The following is a 25,922-nucleotide window of genomic DNA, read 5'->3' as shown; positions in this document are numbered from 1 at the left end:
AACGCGAGAGAGAGAGCGAGCGCGAGAGAGGAGAGCGCTGAGCGCGAGAGAGAGAGCGAGCGCGAGAGAGAGCGCGAGCGCGGAGAGAGCGCGAGCTGAGCGCGAGAGAGAGAGCGAGCGCGAGAGAGAGGCGAGCGCGAGAGAGAGAGGCGAGCGCGAAGAGAGAGCGCGAGCGCGAGAGAGAGCGCGAGCGCGAGAGAGAGAGCGCGAGCGCGAGAGAGAGCGCGAGCGCGAGAGCGAGCGCGAGAGAGAGAGAGCGCGAGCGCGAGACGAGCGCGAGAGAGAGAGCGAGCGCGAGAGAGAGAGCGAGCGCGAGAGAGAGAGCGAGCGCGAGAGAGCAGAGAGCGCGAGCGCGAGAGCAGCGGAGCGCGAGAGCGAGCGCGAGAGAGAGAGCGAGCGCGAGAGAGAGAGCGAGCGCGAGAGAGAGAGCGAGCGCGAGAGAGAGAGCGAGCGCGAGAGAGAGAGCGAGCGCGAGAGAGAGAGCGAGCGCGAGAGAGAGAGCGAGCGCGAGAGAGAGAGCGAGCGCGAGAGAGAGAGCGAGCGCGAGAGAGAGAGCGAGCGCGAGAGAGAGAGCGAGCGCGAGAGAGAGAGCGAGCGCGAGAGAGAGAGCGAGCGCGAGAGAGAGAGCGAGCGCGAGAGAGAGAGCGAGCGCGAGAGAGAGAGCGAGCGCGAGAGAGAGAGCGAGCGCGAGAGAGAGAGCGAGCGCGAGAGAGAGAGCGAGCGCGAGAGAGAGAGCGAGCGCGAGAGAGAGAGCGAGCGCGAGAGAGAGAGCGAGCGCGAGAGAGAGAGCGAGCGCGAGAGAGAGAGCGAGCGCGAGAGAGAGAGCGAGCGCGAGAGAGAGCGCGAGCGCGAGAGAGAGCGCGCGAGCGAGAGCGCGGCGCGAGAGAGAGCGCGAGCGCGAGAGAGCGCGAGCGCGAGAGAGAGAGCGAGCGCGAGAGAGAGAGCGCGAGCGAGCGCGAGAGAGAGAGCGCGAGCGCGAGAGAGAGCGCGAGCGCGAAGAGAGAGCGCGAGCGCGAGAAGAGAGCGCGAGCGCGAGAGAGAGAGCGCGAGCGCGAGAGAGAGAGCGCGAGCGCGAGAGAGAGAGCGCGAGCGCGAGAGAGAGAGCGCGAGCGCGAGAGAGCGAGCGCGGAGGAGCGCGAGAGAGAGAGCGCGAGCGCGAGAGAGAGAGCGCGAGCGCGAGAGAGAGCGAGCGCGAGAGAGAGAGCGCGAGCGCGAGAGAGAGAGCGCGAGAGAGAGAGCGCGAGCGCGAGAGAGAGAGAGCGAGGCACGAGAGAGAGAGCGAGCGCGAGAGAGAGAGCGAGCGCGAGAGAGAGCGCGAGAGAGAGAGAGCGAGCGCGAGAGAGCGAGAGAGAGAGAGCGAGCGCGAGAGAGAGAGAGCGAGCGCAGAGAGAGAGAGCGAGCGCGAGAGAGAGAGAGCGAGCGCGAGAGAGAGAGAGCGGAGCGCGAGAGAGAGAGAGCGAGCGCGAGAGAGAGAGAGCGAGCGCGAGAGAGAGAGCGAGCGCGAGAGAGAGAGAGCGAGCGCGAGAGAGAGAGAGCGAGCGCGAGAGAGAGAGAGCGAGCGCGAGAGAGAGAGAGCGAGCGCGAGAGAGAGAGCGAGCGCGAGAGAGAGAGCGAGCGCGAGAGAGAGAGCGAGAGCGAGAGAGAGCGAGCGCGGAGAGAGCGAGCGCGAGAGAGAGAGCGAGCGCGAGAGAGAGCGAGCGCGAGAGAGAGAGCGAGCGCGAGAGAGAGCGAGCGCGAGAGAGAGAGCGAGCGCGAGAGAGAGAGCGAGCGCGAGAGAGAGAGCAAGCGAGCGCGAGAGAGAGCGAGCGAGCGCGAGAGAGAGAGCGAGCGAGCGCGAGAGAGAGAGCGCGAGCGCGAGAGAGAGAGCGCGAGCGCGAGAGAGAGAGCGCGAGAGAGAGAGCGCGAGCGCGAGAGAGAGAGCGCGAGCGCGAGAGAGAGAGCGCGAGCGCGAGAGAGAGAGCGCGAGCGCGAGAGAGAGAGCGAGCGTGAGAGAGAGAGCGAGCGCGAGAATGTCCCATTTGTTATGGTAGAATGATATAATCCTTACAGTGCAGGAAGAAGTCATTCGGCATATCGAGTCTGCACCAATTCTCTAGAAAAACAGCCTACCCAAGCCGACACCTCCCACCCTATCCCCATAACCCCATACATTTCCCATGCTCATCCATCTAACCTGCATATCTTTGGACCGTGGGAGGAAACTGGAGCACCCAAGGAAACCCACGCATATGTGGGGAGAACATGCAAATTCCACACAGTCACCCAAAGCTGGAATCAAACCCGGGTCCCTGGCGCTGAGAGGCAGTAGTACTAACCACTGTGCCGCCACTAACATAAACAAAGATATTGTTGTTGTTGGAGGCCAATGTACCCAGTCCCAGGACACTGCTGCAATGTGTCCTCGGCCCAACCATTTTCAGCTCCATCAAGGGCTTTCCCTCCACAAGGTCAAAAGTGGGGATGTTCACTGAAGACTGCACAATATTCAGTGCCATTCATTACTGGCCAGGTCCTGAAGCAGTCTGTATGCACATGTTACGAGAGCTTGGACAACATTCAGAATTGGGCTCATAAATAGCAAGTAACATTTCCACCATAAAAAATGCCTTGACATTCAAAGGCATTAATCATCACTGAATCCCCCACTAATTAACATCCTGGAAGGGTGGGGTTACCATTGATCGGAAAGGTAACTGGACCAGCTTTTTAAATATTGTGGCTACAAAAGCAGGCCGGAAGCCGGGAATTCCAAGATGAGCGACTCACTTCCTGACTCCCAAAGCCTGTCCACCATCTACAAAGCACAAATCAGGATTAATGATGGAAATTTCTCCACTGGCATAGCTGAATGTAACTCCAACAATTCTCTTGAAGCTCGACACCATCCAGGTCAAAGCATCCTGCTTGATTGTTACCCCACCCACCAGCTTAAACATTCACTCCCTCCACCATCAACCTACAACGGCAGCAGAATTCCTAGCTTTTGACCTGCTCCAGTAGCCATAGTATTTATATGACTATTCCACTTCACTTCTGGTCAACACTAACCCCCAGGATGTGGATAGTGGGGGATTCAGCGATGGTAGCGCCATTGAATGTCAAGGGGCGATGGTTAGATCCTCCCTTGTTGGAGATGGTCATTGCCTGGCACTTGAGTGGTGCAGCTGTTACTTGCCACATGTAAGCCCGAGCCAGGGTACTTTCATGGTCTTGATGCACTTGGACATGAACTGCTTCAGTTTTTTGAGATATGATGGTGCTGAACATTGTGCAGTCATCAGCAAACATCCCCACCTCTGACCTTATGACGGAGGGAAGATCATTGATGAAGCAGCTGAAGATGGTTGGGCCTGGAACACTACTCTGGGGAACTCCTGCAGTGATGTCCTGGAGGAGAGATGATTAACCATCTTGCTTTGTGCCAGGTACAACTCCAACCAGCACAGTTTTTTTCCCCCCAATTTCAATTGACGCCAGTTTTGCTAGGGTTTCTTGATACTGGGTCAAATGCAGCCTTGACGTCAAGGCCAGTCACTCTCACCTCACCTCTGACATTCAGCTCTTTTGTCCATGTTTGAACCAAGGCTGTACTGAGGTCTGGGCTGAGTGACCCTAACAGAACCCAAACTGAGCATCCCTGAGCAGGTTATTGCTGAGTAAGTGCTGCTTGATAACACTGTTGGTGACCCCTTTCATGTCCACATCCCATGATAGAAAAAGTCAAATTTCAGGGATGCATTTTGCTGATCTTCACCTGCAGAAATGTTATTGCATCCTCTCCAAGTAGAGATTTTTTTTTTCTCCATTGGGTACAAGCAATCTGATTTCTCAGCAGTGCACAAAGCTGGGGTTGGTGTCCGCAAGTCTGGAAATTTTATCTTCAATTCTGATATTCACAACTCTAACTGAGGTACATTTTGTATCTTTCACACCCTTTTCCCAATAGTTTAATCACATTTAATATATAGAAACATACATAGAAAATAGAAGCAGGAATAGGCCACTGGGCCCTTCAAGCCTGTTCCACCATTCATTATCATTGCTGATCATCAAATTCAATACCCTCATCCCACCTGCCCTCATATCCCCAATCCCTTTTGCCCCAAGAGCTATATCTAATTTCTTCTTGAAATCACACAACATTTTTGCCTCAACCACTTTGTGGTAGTGAATTCTACAGATCCACCACTCTCTGGGTGAAGAGATTTCTCCTCACCTCAGTCCTAAAAGGTTTACCCCTTATCCTCAAACTTTGACCCCCAGTGGGAACGTTTTTTCTGAATCTACCCAGAGTCTAATCCTGCTAGAATTTTATAAGTTTCTATGAGAGCCCCTCTCACTCTTCTAAACTCCAATGAATATAATCCTAACCAATTTAGTCTTTCATATGACAGTTCTGCCATCCCAGGAATCAGCCTGGTAAACCTTCGCCGCACTCCCTCTGCAGCAAGAACATCCTTCCTCAGATGAGCACACCAAGACTGCATACAATACTCCAGGTGTGGTCTCACCAACACCCTATATAAGTGCAGTAAAACATCCCTATTCCTATACTCAAATCCTCTTGCTATGAAGGCCAACATACCACTCGCCTTCTTTACTGCCTGCTGTACCTGTGCACTCACTTCCAGCAACTGATACCCAAGGATGCTGAATATCCACTTCTCTCAATTTACTCATTCAAATAATTATCGGCCTTCCAATTTTTGCTTTCAAAGTGCATAACCTCACATTTATCTATATTATACTTCATCTGCCATGCATATGCCCACTTATTCAGCTTGCCCAACTCATGCAAAAGCATCTCTGCATCCTCCTCACAGCTCACCCTCCCACCCAACTTCGTATCATTTGTAAATTTGGAGATAATACGTTTAGTTCCCTCATCCAAATCATTCAGGCACATGAACAGTTGGGGTCCGAGCACAGAATCCTGCAGTACACCATTAATCATTGCCTGCCAATCAGAAAAAGACCCATTTATTCCAACTCTTTTTGCTTCCTGTCTGCTAATCAGCTTTCTATCCATTTCAAGACACTACCCGCAATCCCACACACTTTAACTTTACATTGTAATCGGCTATGTGAGACTTTGTTGAAAGCCTTCTGAAAGTCTAAATAAACCACATCAACTAGTTCTCCCTGGTCAACTCTACTGGTTACACCCTCAAAGAAATCCGGTAGATTTGTCAAGCATGACTTCCCTTTCGTAAATCCATGCTGACTTAGTCTGACTGTGGCACTGCTTTCCAAATGCTGTGCAATGAAATTATTGATAATGGACTCAAGCAACTTCCCTCCTACTGATGTTAGGCTCACTGGTCTATAGTTCCCCGTTTTCTCTCCCTTTCTGAATAGTGGGCATACATCAGCAACCCTCCAATTTTTCGGAACCAGTCCATAGTCCAAAGAATTTTGGAAAATTATCACTAATGGATCTACTACTTCTAGGCCACTTCCTGAAGTACTCTGCGATGAAAAAAGGAAGGAGACAAAAGGCGGGTAACTATAGGCCGGTCAGCTTAACGTCTGTAGTAGGGAAAATGCTGGAATCCATTATTAAAGAGGAGATAGCAGGGCATCTGGATAGAAATGGTTCGATCAATCAGACGCAGCATGGATTCATGAGGGGAAAGTCGTGCTTGACGAACATGTTGGATTTTTATGAAGATGTGACGAGGGCGGTTGATGGAGGAGAACCGGTGGATGCGGTGTTTTTGGATTTCCAAAAGGCGTTTGATAAGGTGCACCATAAAAGGCTGCTGAAGAAGATTAGGGCACACGGAGTTGGGGGTAGTGTGTTAAAGTGGATTGGGGACTGGCTATCCGACAGGAAGCAAAGAGTCGGAATAAATGGGTGTTTTTCCGGTTGGAGGAAGGTAACTAGTGGCGTGCCGCAGGGATCGGTACTCGGGCCGCAACTGTTTACCATTTATATAGATGATCTGGAGGAGGGGACGGAGTGTAGGGTAACGAAGTTTGCAGACGACACAAAGATAAGTGGAAAAGTGAATCGTGTGGAGGACGGAGAAGATCTGCAGAGAGATTTGGACAGGCTGAGTGAGTGGGCGAGGATATGGCAAATGGAGTATAACGTTGATAAATGCGAGGTTTTACACTTTGGAGGAAATAATAACAAATGGGATTACTATCTCAATGGAAACAAATTAAAACATGCTACCGTGCAAAGGGACCTGGGGGTCCTTGTGCATGAGACGCAAAAGCCCAGTCTGCAGGTACAACAGGTGATCAAGAAGGCAAATGGGATGTTGGCCTATATTGCGAGGGGGATAGAATATAAAAGCAGGGATGTCTTGATGCACCTGTACAGGGCATTGGTGAGGCCGCAGCTGGAATACTGTGTGCAGTATTGGTCCCCTTATATGAGGAAGGATATATTGGCATTGGAGGGAGTGCAGAGAAGGTTCACCAGGTTGATACCGGAGATGAGGGGTTTGGATTATGAGGAGAGGCTGAGGAGATTGGGTTTGTACTCGTTGGAGTTTAGAAGGATGAGGGGGGATCTCATGGAGACTTATAAGATAATGCGGGGGCTGGATAGGGTGGAGGCGGAGAGATTCTTTCCACTTAGTAAGGAAGTTAAAACTAGAGGACACAGCCTCAAAATAAAGGGGGGTCGGTTTAAGACAGAGTTGAGGAGGAACTTCTTCTCCCAGAGGGTGGTGAATCTCTGGAATTCTCTGCCCACTGAGGTGGTGGAGGCTACCTCGCTGAATATGTTTAAAGCGCGGATGGATGGATTCCTGAGCGGTAAGGGAATTAAGGGTTATGGGGATCAGGCGGGTAAGTGGTACTGATCCACGTCAGATCAGCCATGATCTTATTGAATGGCGGGGCAGGCTCGAGGGGCTAGATGGCCTACTCCTGCTCCTATTTCTTATGTTCTTATGAAGACTATCAAGTCCTGGAGATTTAGCCACCTTCAACCTCATTCATTTCACTACTAATAACAATTTCCTTTGGGTCCTGACTAAAAGTTGTATTTCTCAGAACTTCTGGTACGTTATTCATGTCTTTGTGAAGACAGAAGCAAAAAATGAATTTAGTTCCTCAGCCATTTCTTTGTTCCCTGTTACAATAATTGTACTGTTGACTGATGCTTTAGCAACACTCAACGTGTTTCCTTTTCTGATTTACCGAAAAGAATGAATCTCCAGCAGCACAGCATTCCTCTTCACAAAATTACGTTTTTTGCCTCCAGAAAGCTTTTAATTATCTTCATGAAGCTGAAAGGGCTGTAAGAAAATTGTTTTACCGTTTTAGCTTTACTGCCTTTTGACAGGAAAACCACTCACAACAAGTAGGAAATGGTTACAGCCAACAATTTTCTACCCTTTTTGTGCATCTTTTGCCTCTTCTCCTTCTTGAATTATGGTTCTAGTTGTTCTCAAATTCTTGACGCAAACAGCTAATGGACACTCCTCAGGGAACCTGGCAGTGCTATTACAACCAGCATTATAGTTGAACACAATTTTGTTTTTGTATGTCTATACTCACGCACTTCCACTAAGAGTGGCTGGATACGGATTAGAAAAAAGGAGCTCTTGGCTTACCCTCCCTCTTAAGAAGCAGTGAAATCAACTATAGTACTCAAACTGCTGTCCCAGTTGAGACTACAAACAACACAACCCAGTGATTCAACTAAAATTTATTTGATCTGTGTGTGACTTCAGAATTGCTGGGTTATCCAGCTAGGTCAACAACGAGGCCCACATCTTTGATTATCAGGATTCCTCTCAATATCCCTCCTGAACACCAATCATATTTTGGATGTTTTCAATTTAAAGCATTTTTTTAAAAAAGGGATCAGAATCAGATTTGCAAACAGGTATGCAGCAGTTAATAAGTGCATGGTAAATTACAAAAAAATTCATGAAACAAACTGACAAAATTAATTCAGAGAAATCGTTTAGTATAGTAAAATAGAATCATTTAAACTTCCAGGTGGCAAGAGAATTGTAGAGAGAAAGCCACTGATGCAGACTGTACCAATGGACTGAAGAGATGTTTCTAGAGAAACATTGGGACCAAAAAGGGACACGCTTGTAAAACTTTTCTTGTTCTTAAATGTTGCTTTGTTCCAAGTACTGCCACTTTTCTAAAAGGGAATGGAGTTACAGGTCATGGTCATGTTGTTAATTGCTGGATAGTTCTAGTTTGCTATGTGCCAGAATGAATCTCCATTGGCATAGATCAGATGAAAGATAGAAGATGAATGTTGTCCATCTTTCAGTTCCTTTTTATTTCAAAGGGATATGTTGACCCATTTGTAGTCTCACCAACTAACTGAAGCCATTGCCAAACATATTAGCTGCCTTCAATACACGTTTTGACACTAGATACTTTGTATAAGTTCTCAATGTGCACTTAGAAGATTGACATACTCTTCTTTCAAGTCTATCCCTTTGTGCTACCTGAACCGACATCAATATATCAACAGGGTCAGAAAAGTTCTCAGTGCCAGTTAATCACAGCCTTTTCCAAAGGTACCTTATAATCTCAAGAGTAATAGATGCGTTATTTCATGCAACTCAATGTTACATTTCAGCATTCCAGCACAATGCTCCAGGTACTAATGTGCAACATTGCGAGTAATGTTGAATAACACATTTGAGGGTTATTGCAAGGAAGGTCATTCTGCATGTTATGAAATCAGGGGTGGATTCATGGCGTCCTCAAAAGGTCGATTAAATCCCAGTGGGAATTTGGTTTGCCCCTTATTGTGGGGGCAGAGGGTATACACATCTTTTATTTAATTAAATAACATTTCTTTTATTGCAGCTTTTCTCCATCTGTTGGCATCAGATACTTGTACTTCAATTGTTTTGTGTTCTTCACCGATCTCCTCGGCCTGAAGACTTTTGTCTACTTGTTTTCTTGATATAGTTAATATATCTCTAATATGTTGCATTTCACAGTCAAAAAATTCATAAAAGCTTACCCAACTCCTACGAATTGTACTACATACAGAAATAAATGAAGCTTACCTTTCTTTATTCTCCTAACAGGAGCATCATTTTTTTTGATACGACGTCTCTTGTCACTGGATGCTATTTGCTCTGGTGGAACCAGATGACGAGCATCATAAGTTAAGCCAACTCTATAAAGATGTCCTCGCACATGATTTGACAAGCCAACTCCAGTGTCAAATACAGCTGGACAGTAAGGGCACGGTCTCTTCTCAGTATGAAAATCAGTCCAATTGTAGGTTATATTAAGTGGAGCATCATGTTGATAAAGAACTGGATCCATAACATCTATACATCTAGCATCATTATTAAAATGAAAATCTTCATTAATAAAATGGTTGTGGGCAGCATCTTGATACTCTGTAGAGTAAAGGCTTTGGTTACCATAGTCATTGTTGCCATAATCATGAATGTCATTATCAAAATCATCAAAATCATCGTCGTCATCACTCTCATCATAAGTATCAAAATCATCATCAATGCCATTTTCGTCAAGTATTTGTACTTCAGTACTACTGAAGTAATGAGTTTGTTTATCAACATTAAAATCATTTTCAGTAATAGTCACTGGCGTAACATCATCCACACAGTTACTAGTTTCAAAAATATCACTTTCAGGTATGTTTTCTTCACCATCACATTCTAATGCATTTACACATGGCTCAAGTTTATTTAAAACCACAACAGGCGCTTTGTGAAACACATCTGGATATTGATCCAAAATATCATTGTCTACGGAGACACTAACCATGATATCCTTAACAGATTTTCTAACCGAAATAGCTCCAGCATCGGTAAGTTCTGTTTCTTCTGATATTTCTTCATCAAGATCCAAGGTATGTTCTACATCTGTGTGGTTAGTTTCTGTTAATGTAGATACGGGACTCAAGTCTTTTACTATCCCTACACCATTTTTAGATTTCCCATAAATCTGATGATCTTTCAACAATGGGATTGCATTGTTTCTTTCGACATCAATCTCTTCCTGCTTTCTAAAATGCACTTGCTGTAGGAAGCTATTCTTTTCATTACCAGTGTTTAATCCTGTCACAATCTTTGTTGAAGATTTACTATAATCCAGCACAGAATCAGATGAGTGATGTATCTTTTTTGTGGCTATATAGCATGGCTTCTGTGTACCAGCATTATCACAGACCTTGCTGTACAATGCAGAGGAATTCCCCAGGGTGTCAGGTATTTCAAAATCCCTCTTTATGTCTCGCCTTATGACAAATTTGTTTAGGTATTCAGATTGCTGAGATGTAGTCTTATTGCTCCTCACCAAATTAAATGGTTTCGAGCTGAAGCCAGGTACCTTTGTTCCATGTTCGTTTTTATGCTGAACGTGGTAAAGTCGCTGATGCAAGTATTTGACATGCTTTTTAAAAATACTCCGAGCTGGTGTAGTAAAAGGGCATTTGCTGCACACATATACACCTCCTGATTTACAGTGATTTAATAAATTTTCTAATGATACACCTTTTAAAGCTTTTTGACTGGACTTGTTAATAACTGCATCATGAATATAAATTTGATGACCTTCAAGTTCATCCACTGATGCTGCCATGAAGTTGCACTTATCACAGCAGTAGTATCTTTTGTCCTTTTCATGTGTCTTAGCATGCTGCACAAATGTTTTAGGACAGTTTGTTCCAAAAACACACTGCGGACACTGTAATTTTGCATTCCGGCCTTCATCCTGAAAAGTGCGGAGCTCACGGATCTCCTCCATCAACCTCTCTCTTTTTTCTTGATGAAGGCTCCTGTGCTTTTGGAGTGGTGCACGGTCACGAAATGCAATTCCACACTCTTTACATATATATGGTCTTGGCATATTTGTTTTACTGTGTCCTTCTAAGTGATAAATCATGTGCCTCTGCAAATGTTTCTTTTCTCTGAAATTCACATTGCATTTTGTGCAGGGGTAAAATGATGGTTCTGTCTCAGTTTCGTCATCTGATGGCGATTCAGATCCAGTTTGTACATCATCTATCTGCATAACACTTCCTGGTGGGAAAACTGTTGAACCAAATGGTGAAGCTTCTTCTACATAAGTGGCTGTAGGTGCACTTGTTCTAGCTGCTTCTAAGTTTTTGACTGGAAGCTTATAATCACTAAAGATTAACTGTTTAATCGCTTCCACCGTTTCTTTGGGAAGATTTGATCCTGTCTCGCCAACGAGGTTCTTTTTTGCAGGAAAGTATTTTGGTTTGACAACTGAAACTTTTGTTTCACTGTTTTCCATCCCATCTAAAGTAACAGCAGTCTTTTTAGATGCAAGGTGTGTATCTGCATTTTCTAGCTCAGAGAAATCTACCATCTGAACAATGTCCATTTTTCGTTTTCTTTTTCTTCCAAAGGGTAGATTTGGTTGGGCTTGGGAACTTCTATCAACGTGAACAGTCCGATCATCATCCTTTTCTTTTGTTAGCAAAAACTGCATGAATTCTTTTTCAGGGTCCCAGTTTAAGCCATCATTTAAAGTTTCTGATTCACCCCCATGAATTTCTGAAGAACTTAAACCGCCTTTTCTCTTCATTTGTCCTCTATTATCTCTTGGATTTTCATTTTTTGTACAATACAACAATTGACTTGTAGAAGCACCATTCGACTGAACTATACATTTGTGATCCACTATTGGCAAAGGACTCAGCATTTTAGGCTGTGTATTAACTTGGCCCTGAAAAGGCACTAAATTGGGGACCAGTAACAGAACTGGGGCTGGTGCTAATGTCTGAACTTTATTTGATGTACCAGACAATGTCGGAACCTGAACAGATTGAACAAAGCGAGATGATGAGCTAGAAGCTGCAACTGACTGGCACAAGGATTGAGAAATACTTAAAGAAACATCAGGCTGCTTTGCAATGGAAGATTTAGTTGTAGAGAGCTGTAGAACTGGCTCCCTCACAGCAGTTCCTATAGGCAAGGTAAATTTTGCATTTGAAACAGTAGGAGCACCAGTTTGTATAAATGCAGTCTGCTGGGCTCCACTTAAGGCTTTTACAGGACTATCCCTGGACAGATGTTTAGACAAGCTTAAAGTATTGCTTTTTGGAACTGACATTTGATTCTCTGTTAAGGTCTGAGGTATACTAGTAGTAACAGCAGTTGATGAGATTTTGTTCTCATCTCCAAATTCGCCTTTAGCACCGTGAGAATTAATATGGGTCTTCCCACTATCTGCATTAAGCATCTTGGATTCAGAGCCTTCAATTTTGTTAATCCTGAAAGTCATAAAAAGAGAAATTAAGTTACAACATTTGTACATATACAAAATATAACCTAATCATTTAGACATCAATTTTAGTAACAATGATTCTCTTGAAATTCAACACCATTTAAAATTAGAGTGGCTGCTGCTGGCATAGAAAAATACAATCATAAAAGTTTATTAGTAATAAAATTATGCATACATGCAGGTTGCCTTAATTTAACTTGGGGTTACAGCATTGTAGAGGCTCAAGGCAGGCCCTTTCTGGAAGGATGTAATAAAACACATCTACAATGCAGATTACTAAAATAAAGTTTACAGCCGAAAGGCTTTGACCATACCTGGTATCCAATCTACATCACAAATATAAATGTTAACTAAAACACTAAGAGCTGGTTAAACTTTTAATTCCATTTGTATATTTCTACATGCATCTAAAAAGAGAGAACATATTTTGAAGAACAATGCCAACCATGTTAAACAATGTCAGGTACAAATTAAATGAATTTAAGCTGCAGATTTCTACTTGCAATGAAATGAGCACCATGTACGATATGAAATAAGTACTTGTGAATTATGAAACAAATTTAACCTTTACAACTCCACGGTTAGCAAATCATTCTAAATCTCTAGAATAAACTCAATTATATTATTCAAACACAGCTCAACTGAATACTTAAAATAGACAATTATATTTTATTTACAATATTTTTACGTAAGATTAACTGCACGACTGAAATTATTATAAAGATCTAAATCAACTTTGAATTAAAGGTGCAACTGCTTCATCAACCAAGAGATTAGTGGTTTCAACATCTATTACATCTACATCTTGTCTGTTGCTGAAGAAAAACGATTCCTGCTGTCTTTCTCAAATACTGGGAACTTTAATTATGTGTGAAGAATCAAGATTCCACACATTTTAGTTACAACCTTCCTGTTTCCCCTTCAAAACTCTCAGCTGCTGCTAAAATTGACCAATTTCCATGGGAACAAAATACACTTCCAATGAGATCATATTCAATGTTATCACTCTAAAATGGTGCTAAAACAGTTCCCAGCATGAGTCTCTGTGTTAAATACGCAGCAGAAGCTAAGGGGTGGGCACGTACAAACAGGTGCTAAGAATCACGACTGAAAATGTCAATGAATAGGAAAACAAGCCTGGAAATGCTATAATGTTTGTCTCATTTACCTTAACTGATTTTAATCAATATGAGCAACCTGTACAGAACAAGTGCTGTAAAATTAATTGCTGTGACAGTGAGCACTGGGAGTTTTATAACACATCCTTCCTTCCAAAAGCTCTCATTTAATTTGTAATCAAACAGACAAAAAATAACAAGCATTTAAAACCAGCTGCAACACTCAGAAATGGTGAAAGCTTTAATTTCAAAATGACTCTGGTGTCCAAGATCCATAGCCAAATGTATGCTCAGTTAATTTAATATGCTGTACCTGTACTAGCTTTTCTCAACAGGAAGCAACGTTGCTAACGAAGTGGTAAATTCAGTGTTAATGAGTGGTGGCTTCACTGTTACCACCTCAGAGGTAAAACCTTCCGTGCTCCATATTCTACCCATCTGTTCTGGTGTTAGGGGTTCAAAGAAAGAACAGACGTTTCCCATTTAAAGCAAACTTCAATGGTACCCACTGAACAGCAGGATAGCAAATCCTTACAATATCACGAATGGTCTCAAATTGTGGTTCTAATTATTAAAAGTATTCTATTAAGAGCCCTCTCTACAAGTTACATAGAAACAGCACATCCAAGTCCTTTAACTGCACAGCCTTATGTGCTTATAGATCAATGTCCTAAACGAAAACACCCGATTAAATTTTGTAAGCTCAGCAAAATTGACAAAATTAAGATTCCGGTGCCACTTAAGCATAAAACAGTACAAATTCTTTGTACCCTCATTATTAGGAGTGTTTGACAAGCCTTTAAATGTACAAATTACAACGTAAAAGTATTGTTTAAAACAATGAACATAGATGAACATTGTGCATCATCATGTAGCTTCCTAATGGAAGTGTTTTTTTATTCTCAGGATAGAAAAACTGTTGTTTTGTCATGATCTCGCTAACATAATGAACATTATATTGTGAAGTTTAATCCAGATTTTAAAAATCATTTTGTAAAATTCAACATAATATTGCACGTGGATACCTTGCTTTAAAGCTGTATTGTATTCACTAATATAAAAATCATGCCCAGGAACAAAACATGTACATAAAAGGTCAGACATTTTCTTTCATTATGATAAAAGACCATAATGAAGCTATCCTTATTGACTTTCCTTAGAAATCTCAAATGTCAGTATTTTTGCAAACTATCAGCACTTGCTATAACACCCATATTGCACTACATCTTGAGGTTACTGCAGAAAAAATGAGGTGATAATTGCATATTAACATAATTATTCTGTAATCCCTTTGAGCAAGCTTCCTGGGTCATTTAGTAATACAGATTAAGTACAACCTTTCTGTCATCAGTGCTATGCTGCCCATTTTTTGTTCTCTAATCATCATTTATGATGGAATATTCCTCTAATATTAAATTGAAAATGTGTAAATAAGGAACATTGTCTGCGCTTACTGTTGGCTAACATTTTTGAATTAGAACCCCAACAAAGAATGCCTACATAAAATGATAAAATAATTCAACAAAATTAAGGACAATAAATGTAAACACTTAAAAAACCCCTCAACAAGTCAATGTTGCACAGATAATTAGAAAAACATGGCATTTCAAAAGTTTGTTATTCAATATTGCACATATTCTTAAACAATGTTTAAAAAAGATCAGGATTAAACTGCACATTACAATGTTCATGACAAAACAAAAACTTTCACATCCTGAGGAATAAATTAAAAATTAGGAAGCTACATGATAACACACAATTCTCATCTTCTCTGACGATCATTAAAACCCATCTTTGTTCTGAAAAATGCTCCAACCTGCCACAACAATTCTCTCAAAGACACCAAGACATGGTGGGACAAAAGTACACTGAACTACCTTTATTAAAAGCCTTTGTAACAAAGTAGTTTGGATTTTCATGAATTTATAGCTCAGACTAAAACTGAGGACAAGTTCAAACAGTATGGTTGTTGAAGCTAGTATTTTTCTTTCTGCTTCTCTCCCCATCAGTCTTTACCAAAATAACAGCAGGATATTTGTAGAGCATAAATAATCAAACTGACATTACTATGAACAGTAGATTGCAGCTGGTGTCTCAAAGAGCCAATGAGGTGAAGAACGGGTCCCATCTACACATAGCAAAAACAAACTGCCTCAAGCTGAACGAGATAATCAGGAGAATATGGCGAGTTGGAAGACTCTTCAATTAATTACAAGATGAAACAACTGAATTCTACCATTGCTGGAACACTGAGTATTTGACCGAAGGAGGATAGTTAAAGAAAACAAACTGAAACAAACAGGAGCAATAGGAAGGCTAAAAGGGTTGAAGGCCGACTGGCAGTCAACATTAAATGAAATATCAAGGGTTTCTTTAAAAAAGAACTAAGGGCAGCCAAAGATGGTACGGACCCCTTTGGAAGCAAGAAAGCTTATTCGTCAAAGTGAAAGAATGGCAGGCACCTCAGTTCAGTTTTTACAGAAAAAGGTGAACGCAGAATTGTAGGGGTATCTGTGGAGGCTATAGAAGAGCCATGAAGCAAGGTAAATATTCAACAGGAAATGGTATTGAAAGTCAGGTGATACAGGTGATATGCACCCCAGAATATTGAGGGAGGAGTCAACAGCCATAATTTTCCACGGCCACAAATTCAATAATCCCCCAAAATGGAGCTTAGGGATCATGATGTTCAATTAACCTGCATCCATTACTTCCAATACAGGCTGCATGCCAACTTCATGCTGCCTGTACAGACAGCAATTTGGCAATTCTCAGTAGGGTGCCCAAAATTGCGAGAGGTTAGCATCAGTTAAAAGAAGCTAGCTTGCATTAGTTACAACATCTCTTAAAAGAGGAGGGGCATTATGGCTGGAGCAGAGGCTGAAAAGTCAATTGACAACTGATTCTGAGCTGGAAATGATGAGAGGTCACACAACACCAGGTTTATTTGAAATCACAAGCTTTTGGAGCGCTGCTCCTTCATCAGGTGAGATGGAGAGAGGCACGCAGGCGCAGGATATATAGGCAGTGTGACGAAAGGCCGACACTCTCAGGTAATCAAGAGTATCAAAGAATAAGTACAGGCAGTGCAAGCCGGCTGAATAGCAAATCTTTACAGATAATGACGAGTGCTAATAGATAAATGCAAGCAGTTGAGTATAATCAGTATGTGTAAAGTGTCAACAGGCTTTGTAACAAATGAAGGGATGATTTAAGAACCAATAATTTACAAATAATCAGAGTAGGCTTGTGCTAACCACTATGCAAACTAATTCAGGCAGAGAGATCATCATACATAATCATGGTGTCAAAACAGGACAGTTAGGAAGAGAGGTTGTGAGACCTCTCATCTTGTTCACACCAGCTTCTCCACATCATGATCTGGAAACGACACACCATGGGAGAAGGGAGGCTTCTGAATGCTTGCTCAGTCATGTGTGATGAAGGAGACCATGTTAGTTGGAAACTTGAACTCCAAAATAGCAGTACTGACATCTTGATTTTAAAAAAATTAATTTGTGGGACATGGGCGTCGCTGGCTGGCCAGCATTTATTGACCATCCCTAGTTGCCTGAGAGTTGCAGTTGGGAGTCAACCACATTGCTGTGGCTCTGGAGTCGCATTTAGGCCAGACCAGATGAGGATGGCAGATTTCCTTCCCTAAAGGGCATTAGTGAACCAGATGGGTTTTTCCGATAATTGACAATGGGTTCATGGTCATCAGTAGGTTCTTAATTCCAGATATTTTTATTGAATTCAAATTCCACCAGCTGCCATGGTGGGATTCGAACCCGGGTCCCCAGAACATTAGCTGAGTTTCTGGATTAATAATCGAGTGATAATACCACTGGGTCATCGTCGCCCCATTTGCCACTCTGAATACTTCCACTGGAAATCAAGTGCACGTATGCTAACAGCCTCACCAATTTGACATGACTTACACCACAATAAACATCACACACCAGTCGCCATTTTGGACCTCTCAGGGACTGAGAGCACCCTTAACAGTGATGCTGCAGATTCAAATTTTGTGCCTCAAATATAAAGAATTGAAAGATGGCAACCATTGGTAATAAATTGTCTTATTTCCATCATGAGATTTTCTATGTTGGCAGAATCTTGCAGTATCTGTGATAAGTTGACCATGAGTTGACCTTGAGTGCCTGCAGCAAATGTCAAGATAATCCACCCACCCCCCTCCACCATCTATGGGGTTTTTCTTGAGGGCTATTTTTCAATTTTCTGGGGCTACCTTGTGGCTTCCAGGACTCATTGAAAGTAAAGTCTCCATTAAAGGACATGAAACAAAAGAGACTCAATGCTGGGCAGGCAAGCAAGAGCCCAGCAACAATTAAACAGTTTTCCTTCATCCTCCCCCACCCCAGCCTGTCATCTTCCTCCAGTGTCAGATATTAAAGCAAACTCAAAGCCTGGAAGGTTAGGCTTTTCTGGATTGACTGGACTCGCAACCTTTCCTACACATCCCAAAAGCAACATGCATAATGACAAAAATCTTGTATACAGGCCTACACTTCTACAGTAGAAGCATAAAAATCTCAAGGGGAACAAAAGAAAACTGGAAAATCCCAGCAGGTCTGACAGCATGTGTAAGGAGAGAAAAGAGCTGACGTCGAGTCCAGATAACCTTTTGTCAAAGCTTTGACAAGAGATTTTCCATCATTTTCTCCTTTGGTTTCAGATTCCAGCATCTTCTGTAATTTGCTTTTATTTAAAAGAAAACTGGATTTCCCCCACAATATCTTTTCTCTCTCTACTCCAGATCACATAACCTTAAACCGACTAAATAATTTGTTGGACAAATATAAAGAGAGAAAGCCGATGGAAAGGATTTAACCCTTTCCTTTTTTGTTAGGTTGTTATTCCAGAGTTTGTAAGCTTAAAAGTGAGGCCCAGGGGGAGAATTTTAGAAGGAAAAATAAAGATTAAAAAGAGAGTTGGGAAATCATAGACATAAATAAAATAAGCTGCAAGTGTGAGCGCGAGCAATGTTGCTGCTGTCCATACCCACTCTCTCTTCCTCGCTTGCAAATCCATAGCATTGTGAAATAAATTCAGGCTGATCACTGAAGAATGTCAGAAATTAGACTTTTCTCCCACTAAGATTTATTAGAACATGAAAAACTTTACCACTTTCATTTATGTAGCACATTTGACAGCAAAACCCTCCAAAACACTTCAGAGATATAACATAGAACAGTACAGCACAGTACAGGCCCTTCGGCCCTCAATGTTGTGCCGAGCTTTGTCCGAAACCAGGATCAATCTATCCCACTCCCTATCATCCTGGTGTGCTCCATGTGCCTATCCAATAACCGCTTGAAAGTTCCTAAAGTGTCCGACTCCACTATCAAAGCAAGCAGTCTATTACACACCCCAACCACTCTCTGAGTAAGGAACCTTCCTCGGACATCCTTCCTGTATCTCCCACCATGAACCTCATAGTTATGCCCCCTAGTAACAGCTACATCCACCCGAGGAAATAGTCTCTGAACGTCCACTCTATCTATCCCTCTCAACCTTAAAGACTACTGAGGCAAAAAAGAGGAGATATTAGGAAGGGTGACTAAAGGTTTAGTCAGAAGTGGGTCTTAAGGTGGGAATGGAGAGGTGGAGGGGTTTAGAAAGGGAACGTAGGAGCACGGGGCCTAAGCCGCTGAGGGCACAGTGTGATAAAGGGACAGGAGACACTGAAGAAGCCAAAGTTAGAGAATTGAGAATTTTAGTAGGGTTGTAGAGCTCTTGGTGATTACAGCAACTGAGAGCAGTGAAGCCACAAGGGGAATTGAACAGGATGAGGATTTTATGAAGCATGGTAGTACTGGGAGCAAAGGTAGGTCAGCAAGATGATGATGATGCGTGAAACAGGATATGGGCTGAAGATATAAGCTGAGATTTACAGATGCTACAGGATGGGAGGCTAGCCTAGAAAGTATCAGAATAGTCGAGTGGATACTAAGCCAGTGACTGTAACATCAAATGAAAGAAAATAAGCGAATTATCTTAAAAGGAAGAATAAAAAGGGCTTAGAATTGGCTTTTGAGTAGGCATCTCTAGGTGGCAAACTTGCACTGGCACAGGTACAAGTGTACAGGTACTGAGTGACCCCTTCCTGCAATTCGAGAAGTGATTGAAATTGAGAAATCACAGAATTTTAACAACAGGATCAAAAGAAGAACTATGATTAACAAATTTCAAGTACTGTAGATTAAGTACCATCAATATATCTCCTCAGCAACACATTTCCGAGTGGGGTGGGGGAACATTACCATAACAGAACTTCTCCACAATGCTTTGGTTTATTAGGTACAAATCTAACAAAATGAAGAAGTAAACTTTGGGAAATGAATTATCCTTGGGTGATGCTCCACTGAGCCACTCCAACAACTATTCTGACCTGCAGACTCCAAAACTTGCTGCTACATGATTAATTGGGAATTTCGATTAGATGGAATAATTAGACAACTGTAATTTTTTATTTGCAGTTAACTCAAGTTAAACATCTTTTGTGTTTCTAAATTGTCAATTAAAGATAATATTTCATTACTACAGGATACTTGAAACGTGATAGATATCATCCTGTATTATAGTTGCAAGAGTTCCTCACTTCATTTTACATGATCCAAGCCTGGTCAACAGTGGCACTGGTACTTTATTTTACCCCCATCAACATATACATGCTAATCTTGGGGTAATCCCAAAGTTCTCCACGTGTACAGTCAAAGTTCTTAGAGTCAATTGTTGTTCTTCTATAAAACATTTATTTTTCCCTGCTATTTGTTCATGAGGACCATACAGGCTGTGAGATGTGGTGATCCTCATGCTAAATCACCACGAGTCAGCTCTCTCCCTCAAAGGGGGAGCAGCCAAGAGCCACCTGGGACTATGGCGATTTTACCTTTATTTGTTTCAATTAGTTGTTTGTAACTGGCTGAGCGCAATAGGCTATCGAAAAGGTTGACATGTATTAGTGGAAAACATCATGATTGTCAGTTTTAGTGTCCAGCTGCTCTTATAAGCCTTTATAAAGGTGTGCAAATAAGGCGTAGCTTTAGAAATGCTAAATATTTTGTTGAAGACTGCTGCGTAAAAAAACAGCCATTAATACTGGAGATAAGTCACCGTGAAGAAGAATTATCAATGCTTTCTTGCCAAATAGTAGCAATTCTAGGCAAAATTGTGGTTTTGGAGCATTGCCATTCAATTGAAAAAGATAGACTGCAATATGCGAAATGCACAGCTAAATTCTGTAAATCCTGTGAAAAGTAACAATTTATACAGAATTGCTATATTGGCGCTACTCATCATACAAGTATACACTACTTATTTTTTAAGCTAAATATTGTAATTCAGCTTTGAATTGTTAGATCAAACAATGTTCTAACTGTACACAAGGTAATTAAAATTAATCTTTTTCTAGACTAAGTGATGAAAGATCTTAATACAAACTACAAAAAAGGGACACTCCAAGTGATTATTTCAATCAATGCGTGTTAGGGTAACAGAAATTACATCTCTTAACTAAAGTGTCTCACTTCCCAAGAAGATCAAGTGTATTAATTTAAAATTCAAATTTCATGCGAGTTCGAACTATCTAGCCTTTTTGAGAGGTTTTCTGATTACAATTATAACAGATTCCTTTTTACTAGTACAGCAGACTTGTTTTATTGCACTAATCACATATTCTGGCAATAGGACAAACATACGTCTGCCTGTTAATTTTGCAGTCAAGAAAAACAATGAACCAATATCAAGGTAAGCAACAAGAATTAAATTGCTTTTATACGGTGTTTATTTATCATTTGATTTTAAACCTTCGTATTATTTCATTATCAAATAATAAATTATGGCTGGATTATACCAGACTCATGAATAAATATTCAAGAATAACAATTTTGCAACTCTCTTTTTGTATTGATGCCAAGCAGAAGCAAACCTGGCAAATTTCTTCAAGGATCATAAAGATAGTGGCTCTCCACTACCATTGGAACAAGACAAGTGAGGCAGCCAACATAGAAAGAACCATAGATTTGCTGTACTTTTTAAAATGTGAAAACAATCTATCAATGTAATGGAAAATAAGTCAAGGTTTCTAAAAGAAAACAAAATTTACAACTCAAAATTCTCAAGCGAGTGGTTCATCTCTTTACCATCTACATGCTTCAATTCTGAAGAATGATGGAGTACTCACTTCCTGCTTGCATGAGTGCAACCAGAGCTGCACTAAAAAAAATGTCAAGATCGTACAGAGTGCATCAGTTTGCTTGATTGGCAAACTTAGCATTCAATTCATTTGTTCCATCATCAGTGCACTGTGGCTGCAGTATTAACCACCAGGTGCACTGCTACAAATCACTAGTTACTGCGACACTATCTCCTTCCCCATTACCGTCTGCTACCAAGGAGGAAAAGTGTTGTAATGTTCTGCGAATACGATCACCAAGGCTTCCTCCAAGCCACACATAACTTGGGCATGTATTTGTCATTGGGTAAATTACCCAAGAATTCCCTGCCTAAGACTGCCACATTTTAAAGAAAAGACCTACCCTGACCTACTCAGGGAACCAAAGATGGTCAATTGATGTTCCTTTACCAATGTCATCTACATATTCAAATAAAACACAGAGGTGACAGGAAAAATTGAAAAAACCAAAGAAAAAGCATTTGGGATCCATGGCTTTATAAATCAGAGTACAAGAGGAAGGAATGCTAAACCTTAATCAAACACTGGTTAGACCTCAGCTGGAATATTGTGGTCAATTCTGGACACCACACATTAGGAAGGAAGTCAAGGCCATACAGTGGGTGCAGAGGGGATTTGCTGGATTGCGGGTCAGAAAAGAAAACTTGGGATTGTTCTCCTTACAACAAGAGGTATAAGAGAAGCATTAATAGAGGTGATCACAATTGAGGTTTGGTCAGTAAGATCACATAGAAATTGGTGGTGTGGTAAACTGTAACAAATTGCAAACGTCAGAGCAGCCTTCTCCAGGGTCAACCCAAGGAAAGCAACTAGCCCAGAGGTACCCGGACGAGGACTCAGATCCTGCATGGGCCAGCTGGCAGGGGTATTCGCAGGCATCTTCAATCTCTCTTTACTACAATCTGAGATCCCTATCTGCTTCAAGAAGACTACCATCATCCCAGTACCAAAGAAAAGCCAGGCAGCGTGCCTTAATGACTATCATCTGGTGGCTCTGACATCCATCATTATGAAGTGCTGCGAAAGGTTAGCCATGGCATGAATCAATTCCAGCCTCCCGGAATACCACTACAGTTTGCCTATCGCCGCAATAAGTCCACAGCAGACGCCATCTCCCTGACACTGCACACAACCCTGGAACACCTAGATAACAAAAAGGCATCTATGCCAGACTCCTATTTATTGACTACAGCTCAGCCTCCAACACCATTATTCCTACGAAACTCATATCCAAACTCCATGGCTTAGGCCTCAGCTCCTCCCTCTGCAATTGAATCCTGAACTTCCTAACTCATAGACCGCAATCAGCAAAGGTAGGTAACAGCAGCTCCTCCACAATCGTCTTCAACACCAGTGTCCCACAAGACTGTGTTCTCAGCCCCCTATATACTCCTTATACATCTAGGACTGAGAGACCAAATTCCCCTCCAACTCGATTTTCAAGTTTGCTGCTGACACCACCATAGTGGGTCGGATCTCAAACAATGACAAGACGGAGTGCAGGAAAGAGAGAATCTGGTAAACTGGTGCAACAAAAACAATCTCTTCCTCAATGACAACAAAATGAAGGAGGTAGTCATCGACTTCAGGAAGCATGGTACAGGACATACCCCTGTATACATCAATGGGGATGAAGTAGAAATGGTCGGCAGCTTCAAGTTTTTAGGTGTCCAGATCACCAACAACCTATCCTGGTCCCTCCATGCCGATACTATAGTTAAGAAAGCCCACCAACGACTCTACTTTCTCGGAAGACTAAGGAAACTTGACATGTCCGCTCCGACTCTCACCAACGTTTACAGATGCACCATAGAAAGCATTCTTTCTGGTTGTGTCACAGCTTGGTATGGCTCCTGCTCTGCCCAAGACCGCAAGAAACTAGAAAAGGGTCGTGAACGCTACCCAGTCCCATCACGCAAATCAGTCTCCCATCTATTGACTCCATTTGCCTCGGCAAAGCAGTCAGCATAATTAAAGACCCCATGCACTCCGGACATTCTTTCTTCCACCTTCTTCCATCGGGAAAAAGATACAAAAGTCTGAGGTCACGTACCAACCGACTCAAGAACAGCTTCTTCCCTGCTGCCATCAGACTTTTGAATGGACCTATCTCGGACTAAGTTGATCTTTCTCTACACCCTAGCTATGATTGTAACACTACATTCTGCACTCTCTCCTTTCCTTCTCCTCTATGTACAGTATGCTTTGTCTGTATAGCGCGCAAGAAACAATACTTTTCACTGTATACTAATACATGTGACAATAAATCAAATGGAAGAAAGCTTTAGATTATAGGATGATATAAATGGGCAAAACATGGGCAAATGGAATTTAACCCTAAAAACCGTGAAGTGATACATTTTGGGAGGACGAACAAGGCACGGGAATATACAATGAATGGTAGGACACTAGGAAGTAGAGGACCAAAGGGACCTTGGGTGCACATCCAGATATCCCTGAAGGCAGTAGGACAGGCAGATAAGGTGATTACGAAGGCATATGGGATACTCGCCAAGGCATAGAATATAAGTGCAGGGAAGTTATGATGGAATAAAAACACAAAATACTGGGTAAACTCAGCGGGTCTGGCAGCATCTGTGAAGAGAAACAGTTAACATTTTGGATCTAAATGGCCTTTCTACCGCTTTCTGTTTTTATTTCCGATTTCCAGCATCCACAGTATTTTGTGTTTATTTGAGTTCTGTAGGCAGGTCATTTAGATCTGAAACATGAACTCTGTTTCTCTACAGATGCTGCCAGACCTGCTGACCGTATCCAGCATTATCTGTTTTTATTTCATATTTCCAGCTTCTGCAGTATTTTGCTTTTATTTGAGGTTATGGAGGAACTGTATAAAACGCTCATTAGCTCACAGCTAGAGCACTGTGTGCAGTTCTGTTCGCCACACAGTAGGAAGGATGAGTTTGCATTAGAATGCAGAGGAGATTCACCAGAATGTTACCTGAACTGGAGAGTTTCAGCTATGAAGAGTGGCTGGGATTGTTTTCTTTAGAGCAGAGAAGGCTGAGAGTGGACCTGATTGAGATGTACAAAATTATGAGGGGCATAGATAGGGTAGATAGGAAAGAACCTTCCGCTTGGTAGAGGAGTCAATGATCAGAGGCACAGATTTAAGATACGGGCAGTAGGATTAGGGAAAATCTGAAAAAAATCCTTTTCAACCATAGGGTGGTGGGAATCTGGAACTCACTGGCTGAAAGGGTGGTAGATGGGGGAAACCCTCATAATATTTAAGAAGCATTTAGATGAGCACTTGAAATTCCATAGCATACAAGGCTATGGAAATGGGATCAGAATAAATAGGTGTTTGGCACAGATATGATGGGCCGAAAGGCCTCTGTGTGCTGTAAAACCCCATGACTCGTGTGAAGGATTTTGATTGGGTAAATAAGCAAAAACTGCTTCCACTGGTGGGGGGGTTTCAGTAACCAGAGGATACAAATTTGAGATATTTGGCAAAAGAAGCAGAGGAACAATGAGGAGAAATCTTTTGAGACAGCAAGTTGTGATGACCTGGAATGCAGAGCCTGAAAGGGTGTTATTAGCAGATTCAATAGTAATTTTAATTAGACATAAGCTTGAAAAGGAAAGCTTTGCAAAGCTCTGGAGGAATAAGCGGGCCATTGGGATTGACTGGACAGTTCTCTCAAAGAGCCAACATCAGCATTTCCTAAGAGCAAAGTCCCAGGAAAAAACAATTATCATAATGATTCAGATTGTAGAATTCTCTCTTGCTAGTTAGCAGGTTGTGGACACCATTCTTCGTATGAAATATTAAGCTAAGCCTTTGTCTGCCTGTTTCAGTAAATGTTAAAGATCCCATAGTTGTGAAGCGCAAGGAGTTCTAACATTACTCTTTCACTCAGCACCAGAAAAATAAGGGATTTCATTCCATTGTTGTGGGATATTGTTTATATGACTGCTGCATTTGACTTGATAACAACAGTCACTGCACTTGAAAGTAATTTGTTGTGTGTGAACTGCTTTGCAACATTTGAAAGAGAAAGAGGGAGACATGCTAAGACACTAATTAAATGCAACTCTTCATTTCTGTATATAATCTAATAGATTTTGATTGAATCCCAGGGCTGAAAAGGTGTTTAAAGATCTTAAAAATGCAACACAGCTGACAATATAATAAAACAAACACATTCGAGGACAATTTTCTCTGCTTAGATTATTTCAATTTGTTCAGTGTTTTTCAGGAAGCCACCATCACATCAACCACAGATAGTGCTAACCTTTTGAGCTAGAAATTTCTTTCAACAGCCAGACTATCAATTAGAATCTTGCTGAATCTGTATAGAAGCTGGCCCCTGAGTTGAGAGAGA

The 25,922-nt window shown here is 42.3% G+C and overlaps 1 protein-coding gene across 1 annotated transcript in view; it reads right to left on the bottom strand.

The window, feature by feature from the left end:
* Positions 1–25,922, bottom strand: part of LOC144497779 (zinc finger protein 644-like) — a 126,170-nt gene that overhangs the window by 6,082 nt on the left and 94,166 nt on the right. The window contains exon 4 of the mRNA XM_078219216.1: positions 9,009–12,217. Within this exon, the coding sequence (XP_078075342.1) occupies positions 9,009–12,217 (3,209 nt within the window). The remainder of the gene's footprint in view (positions 1–9,008; positions 12,218–25,922) is intronic.

Source organism: Mustelus asterias, chromosome 8 (assembly GCF_964213995.1).
Source record: "Mustelus asterias chromosome 8, sMusAst1.hap1.1, whole genome shotgun sequence".
NCBI classification, from domain to species: Eukaryota; Metazoa; Chordata; class Chondrichthyes; order Carcharhiniformes; family Triakidae; genus Mustelus; species Mustelus asterias.
The sequence above is the reverse complement of the archived record's forward strand: the minus strand, read 5'-3'. Positions and strand labels throughout refer to the sequence as shown.